Source organism: Microtus oregoni, unplaced genomic scaffold (genome assembly GCF_018167655.1).
Source record: "Microtus oregoni isolate MIOR12 unplaced genomic scaffold, Mior012 000004F_ref0000308, whole genome shotgun sequence".
NCBI classification, from domain to species: Eukaryota; Metazoa; Chordata; class Mammalia; order Rodentia; family Cricetidae; genus Microtus; species Microtus oregoni.
In genome coordinates this window covers 45,320,456-45,348,120 of record NW_024543063.1, presented here as the reverse complement: position 1 = coordinate 45,348,120, position 27,665 = coordinate 45,320,456, and the positions used below count along the sequence as shown (strand labels likewise).

The 27,665-nt window shown below is 45.9% G+C and overlaps 1 protein-coding gene across 1 annotated transcript in view; it reads left to right on the top strand.

Annotated features, from left to right (window-relative positions):
* The first annotated feature begins 8,774 nt into the window (after positions 1–8,774).
* Positions 8,775–27,665, top strand: part of Fa2h (fatty acid 2-hydroxylase) — a 54,749-nt gene continuing 35,858 nt past the window's right edge. Inside the window, exon 1 of the mRNA XM_041650126.1 lies at positions 8,775–9,130. Within this exon, the coding sequence (XP_041506060.1) occupies positions 8,861–9,130 (270 nt within the window). The 5' untranslated portion in view covers positions 8,775–8,860. The remainder of the gene's footprint in view (positions 9,131–27,665) is intronic.

Below are 27,665 nucleotides of genomic sequence, written 5' to 3'. Positions count from 1 at the left end.
CCTGGTCTACAAGAGCTAGTTCCGGGACAGGCACCAAAGCTATAGAGAAACCCCATCTTGAAAAAAAAAAAAAGAGGGACACTCCTGGCTAGAATCCAGCAGCTGTCAGTCAGCCTGACACGAGAAGCAGTGAAAGTCAGATACACAGAAGGAAAGAAACGTAAAGTCCCAAGGCAAAGCGTAGATGAAGAGAAACAGGTTAAGTTCTAAGAGCTAGTGGGGCAAGCATGAGATAAGGCCGAGCATTCATAACTATTAGGAAGTTTCGGTGTTATGATGTGGGAGCTACAAGCAGCAGAGGAAGAAACCCCAAATCAACCTCTGTCACACACACAAAGAGACATGTTCATGCTTACATATATGCACACAAAAATAACAACAACAGTAATATCACGGAGAGTGCCTGAAGAAGACCTCATGTTGACCCCTGGCCTCTACATGCATGTGCACACAAATGCACATGTATACACAAAGCAGCATGGACAATAGCAGTTAATTACCTTGCGGCATTGGGGTCTCTGGGGTTTGGTTTGGAGATGACTGAGTTTGACTTAGTGGTGTGTCTCCTTTCTGTTTTGTGGGCCTTCCCTAGAGGGATAGGAGGGTGCTGGACTTGTTCCAGGAGTCTCACTGCAAAGAACCTTGCTGTGCTTGGGCACTGTAGCACTTCCTGCACCACCTAGTGGCAAGTCAGTCCTGGATCAGGAGTCCCTAGGAAAGCCCATGCTGAAGTGTGACTTGTAGATCATGAATTCATTCCACTGTCTGATCCCAGAATCCCAGACTGGGGCTGATGTCTTAGCCTCTCTTTCTGGCAGGACTCCTAGTACGTCCGAAGAAAACCAAACTCTGTGTCACTGTGCCTTGGATTTGTGATCCTAGTCATTCTGGAAACTGAGGTTGGAGAAGCTTAGATTCAAGGCCAACCTGGACAACATAGTGAGACAATATTATCAAGACCTATGCGGAAAGGAAGAGGAAGAGAAAGAAAAGACTTTTACATCATTCTTAGAAATGGAAAACCAGTAGCTATTGCCGCATGCCTAAGGTGGCTGCGACGGAAAACACAACAAAGAAGACAGTATTGCATGGTTGCCGATGAAGTTTACCAGGCTTCGGCTGAACGGCAAAAGCTCTGATCTTCAGCAAAGGGTGAAAGGGCAGTGTCAAACAAAGGTTTTCTGTTTGGCATAATCAATAAGACTGGGGGTGAAGGTGCAAACTGGCCTAGCTTTCTTACTTTATGGGATGCAGTGCCACCATGGTCAGATCATTCTGCCCCTGGGGAGCCCTGAGGCTCTGGGCACCTCAGCCTTCAACACCCTGAGGGATGGGAAATGCACTTGTCCTGAATTAGGGGTTCTGGGTTATTTTAGGATTTTTTCTTCAATTTTTATTTTTGTCCTTTTAAAGAAAAGAGTCTTACTCTGTGGCCCTGGCTGGTCTGGAACTCACTCTGTAAGCCAGTCTGGCCTCCTCTGCCTCCCAAGTACAGGATTACAGGCATGTGTTATCATCCCTGACAGTCTCTGCCACTGATGGCCACTTTGCTTTCCCCCAGGGGCTATCTGCGGAGAGCCATTCTTGGGTTACAGCTAGCAAACCACAGGGGCATTCCTTGCATGTAGGGTAGATTTTCTGTTCACTTAGGCTCAAAGTGGCAAGACATACTCCCGCACTTGTGGCCAATATACTCCCTCGGCAAGTTCAGGGCCTGGGGTTTGTGCTAGAACTCATTGCTCCATTCAGCATTTACCCACGGCATTTCCAAAGGAGAGGCGGGAGAGAGAACTGAGTGAGGACCTGCAGGAGCTAAGAGTGAACTGGGGTGGGTGTGTGCGTGTATGCGTGTGTATGATGAGAGTTATGGACTTCTCAGAGCATAATTGCACATTAAATCTATAAATCAAATTAGAAAGAACAGACATATTAACACGATTACATATTCTAATTCATTATTTTTAAAGCAGGGTCTCTCTCATGTAGCCCAGGCTAGCCTCAAACTCATGATGTAGTAGTCAAGGATGGCTGGCCTTAAGCGGAGTATGTGTCAATACCTAGAATTCTTTCTACATTTCTCAGCAATGTTTTATCGCTATTAATGCATAATCACTTAGTGACTTTTGTCAGATATATTCCTATTTCACACATACTTTTTCTCTCTCTTTTGCATGGTGAGTGGTGGTTGTTGCCTGTGCATATGTGGATGTTCACATGTGGATGCTCATATATGAATGCATGTGGATGCTCATATGTATGGAAGCCAGAGGTTGGCATCTGACATCTTCTTCTCGTCACTCTCCACCTTGTACATTGAGGCAGGGTCTCTCATCATCAATTCAGCTAGTCTAGCTAGTCAGATGGCTTCGGGACTTCTATCCCTGCCTCCTGAGCGCTGGGATTACAGGCAGCCTGCCTGGCATAAATGTATGTGTGTATGGCAGAACCGTAACTGGTCCTTATGCTTGTATACCAAGCAGCTTGCCTATAAAGCCATCTACCTAGTCCCTCTATTTCACATTTTAAATACTATATCAAGTGCTTTTTTTCAAAATTTCAACTTCTGATCACTCGTTTCTAGTACGGGGGCTGTAGTTGATTTCTGTAAATTGACCTTGAATCTATTTCCTAGCTAACTCATTTATTCTAGTTTGTGTGTGTGTGCCAATTGTCCCTGGCTTTTCTGCCTAGACCACGGTGTCATCTCCCAGTGAAGACAAGTCAGCTTCTTTCCTCTGAGCCTAAATAAATTCCTCTTCTTTTTCTCCTCCTCCTCCTCCTCCTCCTTTTTTCGAGACAGAGTTTCTCTGTAGCTTTTGGAGCCTGTCCTGGAACTGGTTTAAAGTTTACTGCAGGGGCAGGCAGAACAACCTACACCTGTCATCACAGCAGGAGAGTGAAAGCAGAAAGATCGGGAGTTCAAGGTCATCCTCGGGCATTGAGAATTGGAGGCCAGCCTGAGACACTTGAGATCCCGTTCCTCTCCCCAAAACAAAACAAAAGGCAGGTGTGGTGACTTATGCCTTTGATTCCAGCACTGAGGAGGCAGAGACAGATGGATTTTTGTGAGTTCGAAGCCAGCCCACTCTATATAGTGAGTTCCAGGACAGCCAGGGCTATATAGTGAGACTTTGTCTCAAAGAGGATAATCTTTTGTTGTTGTTGGGGTTTTTTATGTTTGGTATCATGATAAATAAACGTGATATGGGATCTTCACACACTTCCTGATGGGAAGTTATTGTCTTTTTGCCATCGAGTTTGACCTTTGTTGTGGGATCTGTAAATTATCTTTATCAGGTTGAAGAAGTGCTTTCTGTTTCCCCTGGCGTGAGAAGATGAATGATGTAAGAATGTTTGACTAGCTTGTGTCAAATGTCTTTTCTACATTCATCTGGTGACCACATGGCGTTGAGTTTAGTTTATGTAGTGAATGTAGACCCTGAAATAGACCCTATTTATTCATGACTTGTTCTTATATTGTTGTATTGTATTGTTGTATTATGAAAGTTTTGTTAAGAATTTGTGTTGGGGAGATGACCAGTGTAGAAAGCACTGAGTTCAGATCTCCAGGACCCATGTAAAGCCAAATGTAGTAGCATTCATCTGTAATCCCAGCATGCATCTGTAATCCCAGCATGTATCTGTAACCTCAGCATACACCTATAATCCAAGCATGTCTTTTGTAATCCCAGAATACCCATAGCAACATTGAGGGTAAAGATAGGAGACCCTGGAAGCTTGTGAGTCAACTACCCATGAAGAGACTTGCCTCAAACCAAGTAGACAGCAAGGATACCTGAGATTGCCCTCTGACCTCAACATGTTTGCAATGGCGCCTGTGTTCCCAACGTTCTTTCATTTATACACAAATACACAAACACATTGGAAATTCTCTCCAGTGATGTTGGTAAGTGGTACTGTCAGTAGCTTTATTTATTTATTTATTCATTTATTTTTGTCATGTTTTAATCTGATTTGGGGGTTAGAAAAATGTTGACCTCTATGTTAGTACTTTCTGCTGCTGTGATAGCATGCCATGACCAAAAGCAACTTAAGGACTGGGCAGTGGTGGTGCACACCTTTAACCCCAGCACTTGGGAGGCAGAGGCAGGCGGATCTCTGTGAGTTTGAGGCCAGCCTGGTCTACGGAGTGAGTTCCAGGGCAGCAAGAGCTGTTAAACAGAGAAACCTGGTTTTGAAAAACCAAATATACATATGGAAGAAAAACTTTTATTTTGTCCTACAATTCCAGCGGGAGAAAAGTTCACCACAGTAGGGAGGTATGGCAGCAAGCAGCAGACATGGCTGCAGGAGCAGGGAGCCGAGAGATCACATTTCCAGACACACACATGACCCCTCCCCAGTGACATACTTTCGCCAGGAAGCCCATGCCTCCTAAACCGCCCCAAACAGTGCTGCCCGCTAAGTATTATGTATTCAGATACAAAACCAACTGAACTCAAGCAGTATGTTCTGTAGGCACACACAGACTGTTAGAATAAAAGCTAAAGAGGCTGGGGAGATGGTGCAGAAGGTAGGATGCTTGTCATGCAAGTTTGAATCTCTAGGATGTGTGCAAAACCAGGCAAGGTAACACAGTCTTATTTTACAATCTCAGCATTTCTATAACGAGATGAGAGACAAAGAGTATTTTAATTAAAAATAGACTATATGGGCCTGGAGAGATGGCTGAGCAGTTAAGAGTGTTTGCTGTCCTTCCAGAGAATCTGAATTTGATTCCCAGCACCCCACTAGGTGGCTCACAACCACCTGTAACTCATTCCCAGGGATGCAATGTCCTTTTCCAGCCTTTGTGGGCACCCTCATGCCTATGCATATACTCACATGAATGCTTGCACATGTGCGCGCGCACACACACACACAAATAAAATAAATCTAAAAAATAAAAATAAAAGGTAAAGATAGCTGGGAGTGTAGCTTATTGGTAGAATGCTTACTCAGCATGTACTTGAGTTCAACCCCCAGGACAGGAAGGAAACAGAAACAAAACAGAACTCAAGATCAGCGGCTGCCCATTGCTAACCACCCATTGCTAACTGCCCATTGCTAACTACCCTTTGCTGACCACCCATTGCTAACTGCTCATTGCTAACTACCCATTACTAACTACCCATTGCTAACCACCCATTGCTAACCGCCCATTGCTAACCGCCCATTGCTAACCACCGATTGCTAACCGCCCATTGCTAACCACCCATTGCTAACCGCCCATTGCTAACCACCCATTGCTAACCGCCCACTGCTAACCACCCATTACTAACCACCGACTGCTAACCGCCCATTGCTAACCACCCATTGCTAACCTCTCATTGCTAATCACCCATTGCTAACCACCCACTGCTAACTGCCCATTGCTAACCACCCATTGCTAACTGCCCATTGCTAACCTCTCATTGCTAACCGCCCATTGCTAACCGCCCATTGCTAACCTCTCATTGCTAACCGCCCATTGCTAACCACCGACTGCTAACCGCCCATTGCTAACCGCCCATTGCTAACCTCTCATTGCTAACCGCCCATTGCTAACCTCTCATTGCTAACCGCCCATTGCTAACCTCTCATTGCTAACCGCCCATTGCTAACCTCTCATTGCTAACCGCCCATTGCTAACCTCTCATTGCTAACCGCCCATTGCTAACCAGGAGGCAGAATGTAGATGGTTTGGAGTATAAAAACGGGTTCAAATTTCTGTCTTAGTTAATACACCATTTGTTTTAAATTTTACATATATTCTTTTGTTTGCATACAAACAAAAGATACTACATAATTAAAAATAACAAGGTCAGGTGTGGTGGCGCACACCTTTGATCCCAGCACTTGGGAGGCAGAGGCTGGTTGATCTCTGTGAGTTTGAGGCCAGCCTGGTAAACATAATGAGTTCCCTGCCAGCCAGAATTCCATGATGAGACCCTGTCTCAAAATCAACAAACACAATAAACGAGCTGTTAGCATCCCACACACATTGTTCTTCGTTCCCACTACAATGTCCTGGAGATTATTTCACCCACTAGACACGAGCCTGCCCAATTCTTTCTAATGGCTATATGGTATTTTGCTATCATTTCTCCCTCATGATGTATATTTGGGCTGTCTCTACTCTATAAATCCGTTGTAATTACTGCTATTATTTATGCATCTTGATACAGTATATCTGCAAGGTCAGATTTCTAGACATGGAATTACCAGGGCAAAAATGTGGGTGTTACAATTCTGAACTATTACTTGTTTGTTCGGCTTCAGACAGCTAGCATTGAAGGCAGTAGTGAGAAACAGTAACAGTAACGGGCTTTTCCTCCGATGTGCTCAGCAGACACACCTGGGGAACCTGGGCTTGGCTGCTTCTGCCATGCCAAGTGTTTGAAACATAATAGGTGTGATAATGGGGTGAGGGTGACCATTTATGTCTCATTGCTCAAGCCTGCTGGCTAGCTGTTCCTTAGCAGACCTACAGACCTATGGGCACAGTAGAACTTTTACCTACCCCCGGGACGGGGGTGGGGTGGGGGGGTGGGCGGGGATTGAGACCAGATAGCCTGACCTTAAATGCATCTATTGTGATGGTGGCCCTGAGGTTTCTGACACAGGCTTACCACACAGTGCTAGTGCTAGCCCTATCTGGGCAACAACAGAGGCAACCTGGAAAAACATTTTCTGGAAGGAAGTCAAAAGCCAGCTGGAATGGGGCAACCTCAGAATTGGGAGTCTGGTTCCAAATCACAGTCTGTAGCTGAGAAGGAAAAAGCTGTATGTGGCCCTCCTTGTTATTAACAAGGCTCTGATGACACACCCGATCCACAGACTTTGCCTTCAAGGCTCCTATTTTTCCTCATGTAAAGGAGACATGATTCCCTGTTCTCCGTCCAGGATTCTCCCAGGGGTATGATGTAAGACAGTGAGAGGCATCAACATTTAAGAGCCTACCAAAAACTCAAGGTAATTTCAAATCTCAAGATAAATGTTTTAAAGATTTTTAAAAATAATTTGTTGCTGGGTGTGGTGGTACACATCTTTCATCTTAGTATTCAGGAGGCAGAAGCAGGTAAATCTGTATGAATTTAAGGACAGCCTGGTTTACAAAGCCAGCTCTATACCAGCTGAAGCTATACAGTGAGACCCTGTCTGAAAATCAAGACAAACAACAACCACCAAAAACATGTGTGTTCCGATGGAGGTCATAGAGGGCATAGGATCCCTTGGAGCTGGAGTTGATTATAGGTGGTTGTGAGCTGCCTGACATTGGTGCTGGGAACTGAACTATGGTCCTCTGGAAAGGCAGTGAAGGGTCTTAGTTACTATCTTCTAGCCCCAGGATAAATATTTTTCCTTCTTGAAAATATTACAGTTTTATTGTCCATTCACCAGATGGTGTCTTATCCAGAAATCAAGAATAAAATTATCACTCAGAATAAACTCACAAAAGAGATGACGTAGGCGGAAGCCCATCAATTACCAGGCAAGCCAGCGATCCATCTCTACCTCAGGATGTCTTCAAAACCCCTGCCCTTCCCAAACAAGAGGAAAATAAGGAGGCTGGGGAGGGCATTGAATCAGCTATGTCTTTATTACAAGATTGAGAAGTGACAGAGAGATGCTGATAAATGGATAGATATATAATAAATTTATAAGTTAATAAAGAGTAATCCCTAAGATAAATACATTAATAGTCTTTGACAACTCAGTACTAATGAAAAATGTCCATAGTGAAAAAAATAGAAAACATTTAAATAAAAACACAGTCTAGCTGTGTACCTTCCCAATCCTGTTCTACTAATTATGACTGTTACTCCAATAAAACATGATTTACAAAAACAACGGGAGAGCTGCCTCAATGATTAAGAGCACTGGCTGCTCTTGCAGAAGACCAGGGTTCCCGGTTGCCAGCACAGACATGGCTGCTCACAACAGTCTGTAAAGGGGATCAACATCTTCTTCTGGCCTCCACAGGCATTCTGTGCACATGGTGCCTGTAAATGAACACACACATAAATCCTCTTAAAAGTCATCTGTTTACTCATCCAGACTACCCAGTAAAGTGTGTTAATTTTTATTTTAAATTGTAGTTAAAATGTGTATAATATAAACTTATAATGCTTTAACAATAAATATTCAGGGCCGGGTGGTGGTGGTGCACGCCTTTAATTCCAGCACTGGGGAGGCAGAGGCAGGCAGACCTCTGTGAGTTCGAGGCCAGCCTGGTCTACAGGAGCTAGTTCCAGGACAGGCACCAAAAACTACAGAGAAATCCTGTCTCGAAAATCCAAAAAAGAAAAAAAACAATAAATATTCATCATTTAGATGCGCATTCACATGGTACAACGATATAATTCTTTTAAATATTACATTATTATATACTGTGCCTGAATCTGGGATGACTTTAAATTTTTCACCCCAGGCACTAGACTAGACCTCTGTCCTGTTGCTTTTTATCTTTGTCGCCTCTGCAAACTGCAGAATTCAGTACAGTTAGTTTCTCCCGTGAAGCTGAAGTAGAAGATACGAGGTCACGGAGGATGTCGTTCGGACTGTCCACTTCGATCCGCTGCCATCCACCCGCAGCCGGACACACCTGGCGGGCACGCCCTCTACCTGCCCAGGGCCACCTGGCGCCCGCGCTCCGTGCCCAGCGCTCGGGGCTCGGGTCCCTGCGGGCCAATGGGGAGGCGGCTCCGAGCACCAGCCGCGTCCCACCGAGTGGCCAATGAGAGCCCGGCATGCAAATGAGCAGGTGCGGTGGCGGCCGGCCCGTTGCGGCGGCCCGGGCTCCCGAGATGATAGAGACGCGCTGGGCAGCCGCGGAGCAGACGGCCGGGCTCCGAGCTCCGAGCTCCGCTCTCCCGCCATGGCCCCCGCTCCGCCCCCCGCCGCCTCCTTCTCGCCCGCCGAGGTCCAGCGGCGCCTGGCGGCTGGTGCCTGCTGGGTCCGCCGCGGGGCCAGCCTCTACGACCTCACCGGCTTTGTGCGGCACCATCCTGGGGGCGAGCAGCTGCTGCGGGCGCGGGCTGGCCAGGACATCACTGCCGACCTGGATGGGCCACCTCACAGACACTCGGACAACGCCCGCCGCTGGCTGGAGCAGTACTACGTGGGTGAACTGCGAGTGGACCCTCAGGTACCAGCCGGCCCGGGGCACACCCCACTCCCTGCTTCCCACCCCTCCCCCAGCCCGCCACTCCAGAGAGCCCAGATCACCTGCCTGCCCTCTTGGAGAACGCAAGGTGACAGCGGCCGCCCTCCCCACCCTCCGCTTCCCCAATTTCTTTCCAGGTTGTTAACAGGTCACTACCCCCTTTCCTGCTGCCAGGAGCCTGCCCTTCCTTCCTCTTCCCAGCGCTAGTCCCTGACCTGGCTGAATCCTCCTTTCAACATGTCCCTTCTGCAGCCTCTGCCCCTTGACAACTTGGATTCCTGATTCTGGCCCCAGCCACCACCACCCCTTTTCTCTCTTCTCTTCCTTCTTTTTTATCGGCCTTTCTGGTCTTCTCTTTCTGGTCTTCTTTCTTGTTTCAATAATAGGTTCCTGGGGTCACCTGACCTCCCGAGCACACCACTCTCTTGATTCAAGGAGGCACAGCAAAATAAAGTTCTGCTCAGCTAGCTCCCAGGGCTCCGGTGGGTGGGGGAACTGGACAGAGTTCTATAGATGATATCCTCCAGTCCCTGGTTTTATTTCTATCCTAAGCAGTGTTGTAGGTGTGAAAGACTGAATGTGCCTAAGCCAGCTTGCTAAAGAAAAGAGCTCTATCCTTCCAACTCGATGCTAAGTTGTGTACTGTTGCCTGGTCCAGGCTGCTTGGGTTTTTACCTTCAACACACCTCATTTTAGGATGTGAACACAGAGGTTCCATGAGGTTCTATAAAATGTCTGAGATCAAACAACTAGGTGGTACAAAAATCAAATCCAGAATCAAAGCCGTCTCCATCCCGAGAATCCAAGGGCTGGGAACACAGTCCCTATCTACAGAAGTCTTGGTAGATTCAGGTTCGAGCCAAGCTGATGCCTTGTTCCCAAGCCTGGCACAGGACTGGTGATTAGATGGGAAGCAGCGCTTGTTCCTTGTGGCTTACTCTTGCTTCCAAGTGCGTTTAGCTCTTTGGATGAAAGGGCAGGTCATGCACTGTTCTAGGAGACCTCTCTTGCTGTCTTATCTAAGCCTTATCTTATTCAGTCACTTGGTTCTTAAGTGGGTTGACAACACTGGCTAGGCACCAACAGACATTAAAGAAAACATAGTTCCCATTTATAGAATGAGCATGCTGATGGGGAAAGGAGGGACCCTATTACCCACATGATAATTATTTAAATGCATCTCATTCATATGTATAATATTTACATGTTGAGTCTGGCTGCAGATTTCAGAGAACAGGTTCAATAAGAGCTACCTTGAGAAAGTGACATTTTTACCAAGAGCTAATTGAAAGATGGAGCTTGGCTAGACAAAGTGGTGAGAAGAACATTACAGACTGGGGGGCTGGGGGCAGCATGGATGAGAAAAAAAGAGTATGATACAGCCAAGAGACAGCAATAGGACCAAGGTGACTAAGGGTTATCAGGCAAAGGGAAGAGGTGGAAGCCAAAAGTCACTGGGGCTTGATCACATGACCCTCAAAGGTTGTGGTCCAGGGCTTGACTTGTGGTGCCACGGAAAAGCCAGAGGATTTAAGCAGGGGAGTGGCATGAAAGATTTGCATCTTTGGAAGAGTATCCTGGCTCCAGTGACAAGAAGGAATGGAGGGCACTCCAGGGGATGTGACGAGACCAGAGGGAAGGCAGCTGTATAGCGCCATCACCTTGAATAGAAAGGGGACGGAGATTTCATAACTGAAGGATTTGAGAGCTTTCATAAAGTGCCCAGACTTGGCATTCCACAATGGGAGCCCAGCATGCTATGGGAAGCTGGTGTTTAGTGTCAGGTCTTGCTGAGGGAACAGAAAACTTAGCCAAAATTGAGTACAGACATTGACAAGAGGTTGGGACCAGAACGCTGGAAACCTCCAAGGCCTGTGACAGCTGACAGGCCTGCATTGTTTTGTAACCGTGTTCTACAGACAGGAGCCGGAGGATGTGGCCTTTCTACTCGGCACCATCCTGAATGGCACTCCCACCCTGGATGGCTCACCTACGTACTTTGCCAACCATCCAGCATTAGGGTTTGATTTCGCTTTGTCTTGTCCTGTCTGACCCCTAGGGAGAGCTCAGAGGCAAAACCCAGTTCACCTTTGCCTCCTACTTCTTCTCTTCCCTGTTACCGAAGAGTCCCGGTGCAGTCATGTTGCAAATATCCTTGTTTCCCAAACTGAGGATGTAGAAAGAATCTACCAGTCCACCTTCAAACCCACAGCAGCCACAGTTACTCACGGTCCAGTCTCCCGTCACTGCTGGCAGAGCGCAAATGCAGAACCGAGTTCAAGGTTCTCCTTATTTTAGCTTACGTTTTCTTTGGTGGGTTTTGTTTGTTTGTTTCATTTTGTTTTGTGAGATATCTTGCTGTTTAGGTCAGGCTGGCCTCAAACTCGACCCCTCTGCCTGGGCCTTACAAGTGAAGGGATTACAGACATGCCTTACTATAGCAGTGAAGGGGTTGCAGGCATGTCTTACTATAGCAGGCGAAGTTCTCTTTAAACTGAAGGAGAAAAGCAGTCAAAGAAGAAATCAGGCAGGAGTGGGGTGTCCATTAAAAGAGATGACTAGATAAGCCCCCATGTTACCTTCTCTCCTGCTGGATTCGGGGTGCTGACTCCTCTGGAGGTAAGAGCCCTCTCCTGTTGTGTGAGGAGCGAAAATAAAATCCTGTGAACTAACTGTTGTCCCCCGCCCCTAGGGACCCTTCTCCAGCCTAGCCCTTAAGTGGGGGCACTTTATATCTTCTGTGGGCCCCCGTCACTTATCTCCCCTCTTCCCCACTTTGCCACACCCCCTATGTACACACTCTCTCACGCACTCACACACACACATTCACACTCACACAAAGGCACACACACGGAACAAGTCAGACTTGTTTGAGCTAACATACTGTGGGGTACGGGAGATGAGCTGCTCACCTTGAACAAGTAAAAGCCACTGCTGATGGAGGAAGCTGGCCCCTGACTATCCTAGGCTGCCAGAGGCCAGTTGGATCAAGCTCCTTAGCCTAAACACCGACAGCTGTGCTCTCCCACCTGCAGACACGAAGCCCAGTTTTTGAGTTGTGATCACCACTTCCAGCAAAAAATGAAGCAGGGCTGCCAAGATGGCCCAGTGGGTGAGGGTGCTGGCTACAAACGTGATCCCTGGGATCTGTGCAGTGGACCAGCTGACCTCTGACCCACCTCTGTGGACTCTGCATATGCAAACAATAAAATAAAAACATAAATAATCTAAAGAGAGAAAGAGGCAAGGAAGGGATTTTGTGTCTAACCCTCCTGCCGATCCCACAGACGTTCCCTACTTTGGTCCCCCGTGAGTCTTGGCCACAGCGCTTTACAAACTGACACACCACTTGAGTTATAATATTTGATATTCATCTCTACATAGACTCACTTTTTATTTTAGCATTTCCTGACCCTAAGTTATAAGACCAATGGAATCACACATCTTTTGTTTATTTGGTTTTGTATTTATTTTTTTGACACTGTGTCTTTCTACATAGTCCTGGCTATCCTGGAACTCACTGTGTAGACCAGGCCAACCTCAAATTCAGAGATTCACTTGCCTCAGTCTCCCAAGTTCTGGGATGAAAGATGTGCTCCACCACACCCAGACTTTTAAACACTTTAAAATAAATATAAATTTTGTGGGAGGGAAGACAGGTATGATGTAGCCCAGACTGGCCTCAAATTCACCACGTAGCAGAGGATGACCTTGAGTTTTTGATCTTCCTGCCTCTACTACCCATGTTCCAGAATTAAAGGCATGTTCTATCATGCTCAGTTTATGTGATGCCAGAAACCAACTTAGGGCCCTGGGCATGCTAGGCAAACAGTCCATCAACTGAGCTACAAGTTGTCTCTTGTATCTCCTAAGACCGTCATGGGTACCACTTGGACCCGTATATAGGAAAGAGTGATATAAGACTTCTTAAACATAGTGTTCTGTGGGTCATCTGGGCCTTAATGGAATTGTGTATGGGAAAATGTATGAGTCTATGTGTTTCTGGAGGGAGTTCTAGCTTTCATCACAGCCCAACCCAGGTCCTCTGACACCCACAAATCTGCCACCAAGGAGACAGTAACAGTCAGAAAGAGACCTGTGTTTTCCCCACATGGTATCACAGACCTAGATGGTTCTTATTCAGAGACCAGTGAGATATGAGCTACCTGCCTGAGAATACCCCCAAGCAAGGTAAATCTCAACTCTCCAGACTGTAGCAATGAGGTAGCATAATGTCTGGAGGACTTGAGGGCCACATAGGATGTGTCTCTGAGTGACTGGGAAGCCCACAGCTTCTGCCACCTATGGTTCTGCTAGGCTTTGTCATACACATTGAGAGCTTCAGGGCTTGAGTGATTAAACGGGAAGGGAATCTAAATACAGGAAGCCTTGGGGGTTCCCTCCCTTCTCTAAAGCCCTGGAGCATCTCCCTCCAGCACAACCCTACTTGGAGGTCTGAGTTGAAACCTCCGGGAGCTGGGAACCTACCTCCTCATGCATTGTGGAGTGGGGATGAGAGCTTGGCTAACTGAATTCATCGTCAAGGGCTTCACACAAGGGCCTGTCTGGCCTGTTAAAGGTTGCCATCCTTTTCCAACTGCTCTGGCTTGCTGTTACACCAGTAAGTCTTACATGAAGGATGAAACCAGGGCCAGCTAGTAGCACATCCAGAAACCTGGCCACTGATTCCATGTCCAGATCCCAAGAGTGTTCCCTGGTATCACTCCAGACTGGACTCTTGGGAATCCAGAAACACATGAGAGTTATCACCTTTGGAAATACTGCCAGAAAATACCCCCAAATGATGCCCAGATGGCTTCTGTCATCCTTTCTCCCCTTGCTGTTTGGTGTGCCCTCTCTGACCCCATATGATACACATTGTTGCTTCACATGTGGTTTTGGTTTATTGAGACAAGTAACAGATGCGCCATCCTCTCCAAAACCTACCTTGCTACTGAAGCTGCCTTTGCCAGGGTCTTGTGAGCTTCCCTTCCCTGAAGCTGGCGGGTTATCCCCTGCTCCTCCCTGGCCTGGCAGCGGTCCTGAGGTTGACCTCTACCGTTGCCTCAACGACTCTTTTACCCCACTTGGATACCTGATCCTTTTGGTTTTCTGCCTGAATTCATTTCCATTGCTACTGTAACAAAATGCCACAGGCAGAGATTTAAATCCACACCCGATGTATCCTCTTACCCTGGAGGTCAGAAGTCGGACATGAGCAGGAAGGGCAGCATTTTTTTCTAGAGTTGCTAGAGCCACCTGTCTTGCCTTTTCAGCTTCCTGGGTCAGCCTGTATTCCTTGAGTGACCACTAGCCGGTGTCTCATTACTCTAGCCTCAGCTTCCGGCATCATAACTCCACCTCTGGCTCCTCTGGCTCAATCCACCACTTATAATGCTTTTAGGCTTATATTGGCTACACCCAGATAATCCCAGATAATCTCCCCCAGTTCGATCCTTAATTTACACCTGCAAAGTCCTTTTGACAAGTAAAGTAACATACTTAGAGGCTTCAAGTATGGACCCTGGGAAGAGAGAACATTGTTCTTCCTACCATGCCACCCGTATCCCTGGTTACTATCTCTCAGTCTCTGTTGCTGCATTCTCTTGCTTTTCCTCTGCCAGAAAAGAGGGAACTGCTTGAAACAACCAAGGAGTTCAACCCAGTGGACTTCAGTGACTTTTCTTCTCCACTGCACCATACATGTAGGTTCCCAGATCTCCAAGCTTTCAGCTCAGACCTCCAAGTTGGACTGTGCTGGAGATGTTCCAGGGCTTTACAGCAGGGAGGGCACCTCAGGGCTTCCTGTAAGTGCCTTTTTACTCAGGTAAACGCTTCTATTGCTACGACCCAGAGGAAGATGTAGGACTCTTCAACACTGGCAGTGAGCTCTTGTCTCCTGGCAGCCAGCAGCACCTCCCAGAGGCAGCTCTGATCTTAACCTCTGCCACTACCAGCTGCTCTGTTCTGTCTTGGAGCCTCCCCTAAAAGTCATTGCACTCTCTCGAGGGTGGCTTCCTTCTCTCAGAATCTCCCCTGGGGATACTTAGTGTTTCCCCATCTCTAACCACAGCTGTCTCTGCTTGCCCTGACCTGAAGGATCCACAGACAAGTTGAAGGGGGAAAAAATGGTGACTAATTGAAAAAAGAAAAGTAGGAGACTCGACAGGTGACAAGCTTGTCCTCAGGAGCCCCTTTAGTATCCTTTCTAGACACTCTCCCCTGCTGTGACTCTACCTTGGCCAGAGTCCCATCATGCTCCTCATTGCAGCACTCTCCTGGGAAGGTCACCCCAGTGACCCACACTGCATGTGACAATTCAGATGAGAGCTTGGTCATGTCGTGGCAATCCTCATTGGATCCCCGTGGCAGCATCTCAAAGGTTTTGTCTTGTTTTCTCTTATCTCTTTCTCTAGAACATCCCTTTTCCTTCTCTGAAGTCCTTGTAGCATGTTACCTAGCCCGATTTATTTCTCTCAGGGGATCTTCACTGCCTGCCTTATCTTGTCTTTCGTCTTGTCTATGAAATTGCAAACTCTCTGAGGCGTGGACTTGTCTGCCTCACCCGAGTTTCACTAGGACACACTGGCACACTTGTTCTTGCCTATGGGAACTACGAGATAATTTGAACAAGCCAAGGAATAGGGTGCTGGGAAAACTGGGTTGTGTGTATAACATAAAAGATAATAATTCAAAAATTAAAATGTATGGAAACTACCTCCTGTTCCTTTATTAGCTAAATGGGTTGGCATTGGTAGAAAGGAGGGAGTCTCTTGTTTCTGCCTTTGCTCGCCAGTGTTTCAGCCGGAGTGACGGGAGCATATTCCTCATCCAGACACTGCTGGTCACTTCCTTTCAGACTTCCTCCAAGGGCTAAGAGTGAATCCGACCATAGGAAACAGGAATAAAGCCAGTGTGGTACACATCTGTAATCCTGGTGCTCGGGAGACTAACACGGGGGGATGGATAGTTCAAGGCCAGCTCTGGCTGTATATATTGACCCTATCTCAAAAGAAAAACAATAGTCATCAATCAATCAATCAGTCAATCCGTCTGGATGTAGTGGTATGTGTCTGTAATCCCAGCACTTTGGAGCAGAGGCAGGAAGATTGTCACAAGTTCAAGGCAAGGGGAAGGCAATTGGGATACCACCTTGCTCTCAGGGTGTGACTAGTTCCCCAGTGGTTCTTAACACCTGCATGATATACATAGGCATGACACAGGTCGCCTGTATTTCTAGGGTGAGTTATCTTCTCTGATGACTTCTCATGCAAATTTCTCTAGAGCATGCAGTCTTTAGGTATGCCCCTCCCCCTCTCTCTCACTGTGTGTGTGTGTATATGTGTGTGTCTGTGTGTGTGGTCTGTGTGTCATTCTCTGTGTCTGTCTGTCTCTTCCCCCCTCTCAGATTTATTTGTCTGTATCTTATATGTATGAGTGTTTTGTCTGACTGTATATATGTGCACCGTGTTCGTGCCTGGAGTTGATAGAGGTCAGAAGAAGGTGTCATATCCCCTGGGACTGGAACTGCAGACAGTTGTGAGCTGCCATGGGGATGGTAGGAATTGATCCCAGGTCCTCTAGAAGAGCAGCCAGTGTTCTTCACTGGAGCCATCTCTCCCGCCCCCAGGTAGTGGTGCTCAATCTTCTCTAGCTGCCGCCCCTCTAAGGTGGACACACAACTCTATTGCTCTCCGTCTCTTTTCCTCTCTACAACAGAGGAAAAACCCTGTCAGTAATAAAGAGGGGGTGTGGACAACAAGCCCAGTGCTCAGTGATGTACTTGCAAAGCTTATGACTGAAAAATATGAAGCCCAGACTTGGTGTTTTATAATGAGAAGCATTTCTCCAATACATAATTATGGGAATACTTTTATTTCCCATTTTTATAATATATTATGTGGTGTAGTAGTATCATGTAAGCCAATTTTAGGGGGTTTGCTTTGATGTATTTGAACTATGGTGTATACAAGAAGCCTGAACACCCTGTTATGGGAAAGCTAGTAGCCAGAATTTCCACTGTTACAAGTACATATGGTTCTGTAGAGTGAGCTGGACAGTCGATAACATATCTGGTTGATTATTACTTATGTGAATTAGTCATAATTTCTTCTTGCACAGGAAGGGGAAATAGGATTCCATTGGCTACATCCTTTTCTGCTTGGTAAGACTCCTCAGCATTGCTTAGTGTTGCATAAGGCCCAGGTTTCCTACTGCAAAATGAGTCAGAGTTTTGGGGGAGATTTCTTTAGAAATCTGGTTTTAGCTTATGAATTCAAATAATACAACCCTATTAATTGTTTTCTAGTGGTCCCTATTCATATGTAGTAATGTAGTAATTCATATGTAGTAATGAAAATATAGGGCTGGGATGTGGTTCAGCTTGTAGACTATTTCCCTAGCATGCACGAGGGCCTAGGTTTGATCACTAGCACCCTAGTAGAGGAAGAAAGATCCCACACACACATAGGGAATCTGAGGCTAGCCTCAAACATGAACAACATAAGATCCTGCCTCAAGGAAAAGAAAGGAAAGAAAGAAGGAAGGGAAGGAAGGAAGGAAAAAAGAAAGTCTACAAACTAGGTCACCATTTACTCATGAACATCAAAGGAAAGACGGGGGGGGGGGTGTTGTTGTAGTTGCTGTTGTTTTCGGAATCCCGTGTGCCTGAGCCTTACCTTGAATTCCTCACCTCCAGCTTGTGCCTCCCAAGTGCCCACATCACAGGTGTGTGTACACATTACCATACCCAGCTCCAGGGTTTGTTTCGTTGCCATTTTCTGAGACATAGTCTTGCCATGTAGCCCAAAGTGAGCTCTAACTTGGAACCCACCTGCCTCCGCCCCTTACAAGCACGTGCTACCACATCCTGATTGTTAACTCATTATAAGGCCTGCACTTGAAACTCCCTGCATTGGAATAAATGCGGCTTCTGTGATCGATAATACCCCAGGTCAGGGCGAATGCCAGATCAGCCTGGCTTTTTGGATGCTCTCTTTTGACCCTGGCAAACCCTTGTGTGTGCCAAGTTTAACCACCTTGGTGATATAGGGTGCCACTAAAAAAACAAACAAAACCTCAGCTGGTTCCTGTTTCTAAGTAGAAGGGCCATTGAGTTCAAGGATAAAAAGTCAAAGTGCCTTAAATGAAGGACGAGGGAATGGGAACTGGCTAGCTCTTAAAAAAGGAAAAAAAGACACTGGGATCAACACAGGCAGTTTTTCAGAAACGCAATAGTAAGCAACAGGCCAGTATCCATTTCTAAACTCCATTCCTCCCAGCAGGATTAGCTTGTGTTGCTTTAGCAAGTTTATCTGAGGACCAGGGGCTCCTCCTAATCCCTCAATGAACAGGTTAGTCCCTTTGGGGGGGGGGGTCTCAGCTTTTAATTAGCTCACTTTCAATATTAACAGGCTTGGCTATGTCAGGTCCTTATTTACAGCAGAGTTGTGAGTTTTCTCTTATCTTCCCTGACTCATGAAACATGGATTTTTCACACTGATTTTTCAATCTCACTCCACATTCTGCTATGTCACACGTAGTCAGATGATAACAATCGCCAACCCGGAGAGGTGGGACACTCCCGTGGCCTGGGAGAAGCTGGAGGAGGAGCTGCTGATGGAGCAGCAACAGTGAGTGCACTGACTGTGAGCTTGACAGGGTCTGAACTTGATTGAACCGATTGTTTAGATTAGGCTAGCTTCTGGAAGTCGCTGTAAGGGGTTATCTTGATTAGACTGACCGAGATAAGTTGCTCCACCCTAAAGGAGAGCCTTGCTGTTCTCTGGGCTTGGATCCAAGGCTGCATAAAGAGAAGGAAGCTGGCTGACAATAGGATTTGATCAATCTCTAATCCTGACCGTGGCTGCACTGTGTGGCCGGTTACTTCAACTCCTTCCCTTTCCTGCTGTGATAGATAGACTGTACCCTCAAACTGTGAGCACCAGGAAAAAGCCTTCCCGTCCTTAAGTTGCTTTTATCTGAATATTCTATCACAGCAACAGGAAAGAGGCTGAATTTCTATGTCATCAGCTGGCAGATACCTGCATGCTAAATCAGTTTTGCCGCACTTTGTGATTGGAGTCTTTAGGGACTTAGGTAACTACCTGATGCCAGTAACTTATAGAACTAACAGTAAGGTGGCTTAAGTTTGTTAAGCAATTTGCATTTTTAAATATATTTATCATAAATTATTTTTCACTTGAATTCCTTCTTAAGATTGTGTGTGTGTGTGTGTGTGTGTGTGTGTGTGTGTCTGTTTGTCTTTCTGCACAAGTTGATATGCATCACATGCATGTAGGAGCCCTCAGAGGCCAGAGGAAGGCTTCAGATCTTCTGGAACTGGAGTTACAGATCATTGTGAGTCACCACGTGGGTCCTGGAAAGGGAATTCTGGTCCTCTGCTGGAGCAGTAAACACTCTTAACCACTGAGTCATCTCCTTAGTCTTCCTTCCTTCCTTCCTTCCTTCCTTCCTTCTTTCCTTCCTTCCTTCTTTCTTTTTCTTTAAGACAGTGTCTCTCTGTATAGCCCTGGCTGTCCTGGAACTCACTCTGTAGACCAGGTTGACCTTGAACTCAGAGATTTGCCTGCCTCTGCCTCCTCCTCTGCCGTCACACCAGACTCTAATTTCTTTTGAACCCTTAGAGTAGACAGAGCAGATTGTTTAGCTGAGAGAGCTCCTTGGGTGGTATTCCCATTAATTCAATGGGGACAGCTGTGCACGACATTTAGCCAGTGGGGAGCAAGTGATTTCGTTTGGAGTAAGCTGGGGTGATTTAGGGTCCCTCTTAACCTCCTGCTTGGGCTTCTCAGCCTTCTGAAGATGGAAAGAGGATCCTTAGGTTGGCTGTTTGCCTTCCAGCCCTCATTGACTGTCTCTGCCTCGTGGACTGTGCAGGAGGGGACAAAAGGAATGGGAACATTTCGCTTCTTTCCACGTGCCTGAACTCTGCCCAGCGAGACGTTGAGTGTACATCTTCAGCTGGCGCTGACTCCAGTCAACTGACCTGGAAGTCAATCTCAACAGTCAGATTAGATAGTGGTTTGACCTGAAGAGAGGGGAAGAGGCATGTGTCATGGCATGTATGTTGCGCATGTGCCTTTGCAGAGAAAAGACGAATGGAAGCAAATCAGGTCCGGGAATGTGGCTCAGCTGGTAGAGTGTTTGCTTATCATGCACAAGGCCTGAGGTTCTATCCCCAGTGCTGAATAAATGAGGTGGCTCAGCACTCGGAAGCAGGAGAATTGGAAGTTCAAGGTTATCCTCAGTTACACAGTAAGTTTGAAGCCAGCCAGAGCTACATGAGACCCAGCTCAAAACAAAAGGAAGAGAGAGGGAGCAAGGAAGGGTGGGGGGAGAGAGAAAATAAAGTTAGTTCTGACTCCCCTGTCCCACCTTTTCTGAGTGCCTTTTCATGTCAGGATATAGTTATAAAAGATGTCCCAGAGTAGCTACCAAGAGAGAACCTGCCAGGTGCAGGGAAGAGGAGCGTGGCCTGATGGGTAAAACAAACACTGACAGGCAGACAGCAGGCAGACATGAACTTGTTTTCAAAGGCAGGCAGCCTTAGTAAAGGGAGTATATGCTACATGGCCTTGAGCCTTACATGTGCCAAAACTGTGGCCTTCAAGAAGGCTCCCCTGGATTGTTCCAGATGGTGGGTATTGTACCTTCTGAAATGACCGGGGAGGAGCATCAAGTCCACCATATCCCAGATATTCTGGTTTCATGTTTCAATGGATAGTAATCAAAACTCACTAAAGACATTTCATTAGATAGATGGTTCTCAAAGGTTCATCGTGTTTGCAAGCATTCAGTGTTCTCAAAGCTGAGATAGTACCTTTTAAAAATTAAAATTGCACATTATTTTTCTAATTTATTTTTATTTTATGTGTTTGGGTGTTTTGTCTGTACTTGTGTCTGTGTACCCTGTGCTTGCTTAGTGCCCGTAGAGGCCAGAAGAGGGCATCAGATACCCTGCGACTGTTACAGACAGTTGGGACCCTCCATGTGGATGCTAGGAACTGAACAGCCAGTGATCTTAACCACTGAGCCATCTCTCCAGCCTCTGCACTTACTCATCTGTGCATGCGCATGCATGTGTGTGCACGCGTGTGTGTGCACTAACCACCATTTGTATGCGGAGAGCAACAGTGAGAGTTATTACTCTCCTTCCATTATGTGAATCCAGGGAATTAAACTCAGGATTTCAGGCTTGGTGGCAAGTGTGTTTACCAACTAAGCCATCTCATCAGCCCCCAAACCTGTTTTCTCCTTCTCATCCTCTTCCTCCTCCTCTTCTTTTATGGTTTTCCTTCCAGACAGAGTCTATATCGCTTCACAACTGTATTGGTTTGTTTTAGTTTTTGATTTTTGGAGACAGAGTTTCTCTGTGTAGCCCTGGCTATCCTAGAACTCTCTCTGTCGACCAGGTTGGTCTCAAACTCAGAGATCCGCCTGCCTCTGCCTCCCAAGTACCAGGATTAAAGGCGTGTGCCACCACTGCCTGGCTTAAATTAACATAATAGTTACATATTGGTATACTCACAACTCAAATGACTGAAAGGAATGTGCAGACAAATGACTGTCCCTTTACCCCCAGTCCTCGCTGCGGCTGCACTGAAACACTGCACATGCACACATGGGTAGTCTTCTCTGTTTCTCATGTAAAGGATTCATGCAAAACACATGGCTCAGGACCCTGCTGCATTCTTTACCTGGTGACATATTCTGCACCTCTTTCTATATAGCAGTAAGGAAAATTTATCTGTTTACTTCATCTTTAGTAGCTGATCCTCTTGATGTTTCCCTCTAAAACATATGCATGCCTGCACAATAATTCTCAAATACTTGGAAATAAATTTGTAGCATTAACATAATAATGTGCATTTTGTATTTTATTGGATATTGTCAATCACATCTAAAATGACTATACCAATTTTTTTCTTTTCTTTTTTAATGTTTCTAGAACTATCTTATTGTTTTCTTTGTGAAACAGGTTCTCACTATGTAGCCCAGGCTGCTGTCAAAATCATGGTTGTCCTGCCTCAGCTTCCTGAGTGCTGTAATTGCAGACCTGAACCACTGAACCGCCAGTGACAACTTTGTGTGTGTGTGTGTGTTTAAATACAGAGTCTGTATTTAAAGATTCTACCACTGCGCTGCATTCCTAAACTGTACGTCAATGAGAACTCTGTCCAAACATCAGTGAAAATGCTGATTTCCCCATGTTCCTGCCAATGATGTGTATTGTTTTCTTTTTTAAATTCTTCATTAATGGCTGAAGAAAAGCATTGTCTTTTTTTTCCTTTAGAAAGTATGAGTTCAAAGTATCTTCCTGTTACTGACCTGCTACATATATTCAGTAAAATGCCTTTCATACCCTCTCCTTATTTTTTATTAACTAGATGTTCTTTTTCTTTTGAAAATTCTACTCATTTATTCAGTGTGTGTATGTGTGTGTGTGTGTGTGTGTGTGTGCCTGTGTGTGTGGCTTAGTTCTCTCCTTCCACCATGTGAGCCCTGGAGACAAAGTCAGATCATCGGGCGTGGGAGCAAGCGCTTCCCTCCCAGACACCCACCTGCCACTCTGCTCTTCTCCTTAGATAGAAAAGATCTTATCCAATTTCAGTCAGCTCTATTACTAGTTTCCCTTTACTTTTCATTTGTGTTTGTTTTATTTAAGTGTTTTTTTTTCCCATAAGAATTCTTGACATTTCCTTTAAAGAACAGTTATCCGGGGCTGGAAAGATGGCTCAGCCATTAAAGGCTAGGCTCATAACCAAAAACAAAAGTTTCTCAGTTTGGTCCTTCTTACCAAGAATTCCATCTTTAAGATTTCATACATTTTTTAAAAAGTAGCATCCTGTTAATAAGCTGTGCTTAATGTTTTTATCTGTGCTTAAATGTTTTGAGCTATGCTTTTCTTGTTAATTTTTTAAATTATTTTACTCCCTAGAATTTTTTTTTTTGGATGTAAGAATCAAGCTTTTTAATTGATCATCCTGTTTTAATGTTTTCCTACTGGTTCTTTGAAGCTCACATTTAACACATACCAATAATTTGCATACATATTTAATACTGCCTGGGAGCTCCATTTTGTACCAAGGAAATCAAAGGGCTGTAAGTGAGGGCGGTGGTAGACTGCTTACATAAGGCCTCGGGTTTGATCCCCAGCACTCCAAAAAATAAACATCAACAGCAAAACACATTAATATCATTGTGTGCCAGTGCATGCCCTAAGCGTAGCACTAGGAGGGCTGAGGCAGTCAGATCATGCTCTCAGGACTAGTCTAGTGTAGACAGTAAGACTGCATCTTTAACAATATAGCTTTTTTATCTTTCCATTCCAAACAAGGGACTGCTCCACTAGGAAGAGCAAAGTGCAGGACAAGTGCTGAGGGTCACACTGTGCGGTGTCCCTAGCCTTGGGGACATAACGTAGGTGAATGAATCTAACCTCTAGAGGCTGGAGCAGCTCAGCTTGCCCTCAGCCCTGTGGTCAAAGAGCAAAATCAAGGAAGAAGTCACTTCATGCAAACTCAGCATATGGTGAACCCTAGTCTTCAAGTTCATGCTGGGGTTTGGAGGGTCCAAAAACGAAGGTTGGAGAGGTCAGAAGTGGGGGCTGGCTAAGAATTTTTGGAATGGCCATGAAATTCTGGAGAATGCAGAAAAGGGGAGAGTTGAGGAAGGAAAATGTAGCAGCAGCTTTGCCCTTGAACTCAGCATTAGAGCAGGTCCCACACACGGCTCTGTGTTGGCAGCCTGGGGCTGCACACTCTGCCTACAGGTCAGGGTGTGCATGTGGATGCCTAGAGGCTGAGAGAGCCGAGAAGCTGTCGTATTTACTAGCAGGGCACCTGATGTCTCTCCTGCAAAGTCCTGTACACCTCAGACCTCTTGTCCCTGCGATCAAGGAACCTGGACACTTCTTTCCTCACCTCTTCCTGTTGTTTTCATCCCACGAGGAGCTTATTTATCAAATGCGCTCCTTGGGGGCGGGAGAAGCAGCTGCATGTTAAGTGTGCATACAGCTCTTGAAGAGGGCTTGAGTTCCATACCCAGCGCCCCCATTGGGTAGCTCATAATTACCTGTAACTCTGCTACCAGAGGATCTGACATCTCTGGCCTCGTGGGCACCTGCACTCATATGTACATACACACATAATTAAAAATAAATAAATAATAATAAATCTTTAAAACAAGGGACTCCTGGTGTAATAGAAACACTATATCTTGATTAGAGCATTGCCTTCACCCGTAAGATCTGTATATCAGGAGCTAGTAGGATGGATGGCTCAGCAAATACAAACACTTGCCGCACAAGCCTCACAATGGGAATTCTGCACCAGAGAAGCATGTTGGAACACCAGATGTGGTGGAGTGTAGCTATAATTCCAGAATTCCTACGTTGAGATCGAGATGAGAGCCAGGAAAATGTCTGGAAGCTCATGGTCCAGCTAGCCCGGGGCACGCAGTGTGGTAGAAACTAGGGATCTTGCCTCACGGTGTTAACAGTTACCTTCAGACCTCCACACACACGTCATAGCACGCACGGGTGTATACACGCACATACACACAAAGATGATTGTGTCACTTGGAGTAGGAAAATAATACCCAATCAGAAAAAAAAGAAGGCAAGTGAACTTAAGTGAATTTAACACAGATTTTGCAATTATTACCTCATTGCAAACAGCTTTGTAACTGCAAGAATTAGATATTGGTATGCACAAACTTTAAATAAAATTTTTTAAAATATTTTTTCCTCTCTCCTTCTCTTTTGCCATTCCAGCTCTTTCTCAAACTCATGGCCTCTTTCTTTGACTTTATACACACACACACACACACACACACACACACACAAAGGTACAGCCTACTGAGTCCATTTAGTGTTGCTTGTATTTTCCCATCTAATCTGCAATGTCAGCCTTCACTGGGATTCTTCAGGTATTGTTTAGCACCATGTTGAGATTTCATGGTGTAGCTATATAAGTTTTTAAAGAGCAAATAGAGGATTGGGAATGGAGCTAGCTAGGAGTGCTTGCCTAGCTAGCAAAAGCCCTGGATTCAATCCCAGACACAATTTAAATGAGTCAGAGTCATGGTGATGCACACCTATAATCCCTGCACTTGGGAGGGGGGGGGCTCTGTTAGACCCATCTCAAAACAAGGAGATACTAGACTATGAATGATGAAACCTAGAAGAAGAGATGGGCTGTCAGTGGTGTGATTCTTTCAGGTGTTGCATGTTTGAATTTCTTCTCATAGGGAAATATGGGAAGAAATGCTTAAATGAGTAGTTGCCTTGTAGAAATTGGGCATTGGTGTGCCCTTAAAGGAAGAGTGGGGAGATAAAATAACCCAGGCATGGTTACCCACCACAAAGGGACGTACTTCCAGTGATGTCATAATACTTTCCCAGATGTTCATATCACAAAGCACCACTCGAGGTACCTAAAAACAACGTTCTCACAGTCCCTTGTGACATCTGACATAAAGATGTCAATAGGATTGGTCCCTTCTGGAAGCCCCAAAGGTAAATCTGTTCTTCACCTTTCCTGGCTTCTGGAGAGGCCACCACTTTGGCAATCTTGTCTCACAAACCTACCAATGATTGGCCCCCTCCTTGCAGGGTCGTTCTTGTGGTTCTTTTTGTCTCCAAGTTTCATTCTTCTAATGAAGATACCATTTGTACTGAAGTGAAGGCCCATCCTGCCCTACTATGACCTCACCTTACCTGGCATATATCAGAGACCTACTTTCCAAATAGTCCTGTCCACAGGGTTCAGGTAGATATGAATTTGTGGGAATGGAACATGACTGCTCCCCTTTAAAGATATGACCTGAGCACATGCAACTCAGAAATTCCTTAGGGTGAGAGAATATGAGAATTTTGATTGCTTGATTCCATTCTCCAAACCTAAGAAGTCAGACTCTCTAGAGACAAGACCTGAGGCATGTGTTTGTCGCACGAAGGCCATGTAACTCAGGAACACCATCATGTTTGCAACACACTGTTCTGGAAGGCCAAGGGGTGGGGCAAGGTTGGACCTGGAGAAATGGGAAGTATTGAGGTTGGCTGGGGTTGTGTCTCGGGATATTAAAGAACCAGCAGAAGGAACTTGGCATGGGAAGTTACTCAGCGGGTACTATCCCAGCACCCCCACACGTACCCCCTGGGACAGAGCTCAACGACAGTGCCACCTTCCTGACACTGCATCGTTAATGGCTGTGAGGTCTGAACAAGACACTTTGCTTTGCAGAGCTGTGGTCTCCCTGCTCTCTGCTTCCCATCATGGGACTGTGTGTGGCCGCAATGAGAGCTGGAGAAACAGCATGTATGGGTAGACTATAGCCAAGATTCCGAGTCCCTTTTACTAAGAAGGAGGTAGGTTTTTGCCAGGTAGAAGGGGGTTTAAAACTAGAGTTGCTGAGTGCTTGGACCTCTTGGGGCGCGAATCCTGCTCCCTAGAGAATTAACGATACTCTGGCTGTGCAGTCACCCTTCCTCATGGCCAGGGTTGGTGGGGTTTTCTGACCTGCTCATCTCGCCCTGTCTGTACTCGGACCTCAGACACCTGCCTTAGTCAGTGACGGACAGACTCCACAGGCAGGGATGATTAAGGCTTCAGGTGATCCCAGGGACTCTCAGGGTCACTTTCCCTTCTCTGTCATTTTTTTCCCTTTACAACCACAAACATTCTGTTCATTCTGTTTGCTTGTTGTGCAAGATAAAATGACCCATTGGTTCTGTCCCTGTGGGACTTACCTGGCAGTGGGCAGGGACAGATACAGCAATAAACAGGTGGTGATAAGTACTGTAACAAAATAAAAATATTCTGTGTACACAACAGAATAATAACCAGCGGTGCGACAGAGTAGCAGCCCCACAGATAAAGGTACTCAGTAAAAAGAAAAAAAAGCATCCCTAGAGAATTGATGTTTGGTAGCTGAGAAGGAGCTGCCAGAAGAACGGTATAAATGTCATTTCAGAAGAAGGGAACAGGAAGGGCAAAGGGCCTGAGGTGTGAACAGAAGAGGGACTGTTATGAATAAGGGCAAGTGTGGAGGGAGGGAAGTGAGACATGACCAGGGGTTCTATCTTGCTGAGACTTGTACGTCGCTGTCGGAGATTGAGATTTTATTTCTAAGACTAGTAGGCAGCTTCTGGGAGGCTTTAAGCAGAAGGCTGAGGAAGTGAACTTCGTGAGATAAATAGTTTGATCTACCATGTGGTAGACTGAAGGGAGTTTGAGAGTTAGAGGCCATTACTATTACCCAGGTCTGGATTGGCCTAGCTATGAGAATGCAGAATCTGGGATCGTCCTGGTCACAGAATCATTACAGCTAACTTGTGGCTTAAAGATTGAAATTGGAAAATGAAGTTTTGGGTGGTGCCAATGGTTTTGATCTGAGCAAGTAGGCAGGTTGATCGATAGAGAGAATACTGGGCTTGGGTGGGGTGGTTAGTGTTCACTGGGGCCATACTGCGTTTAAGCTACCAAGGAAACTT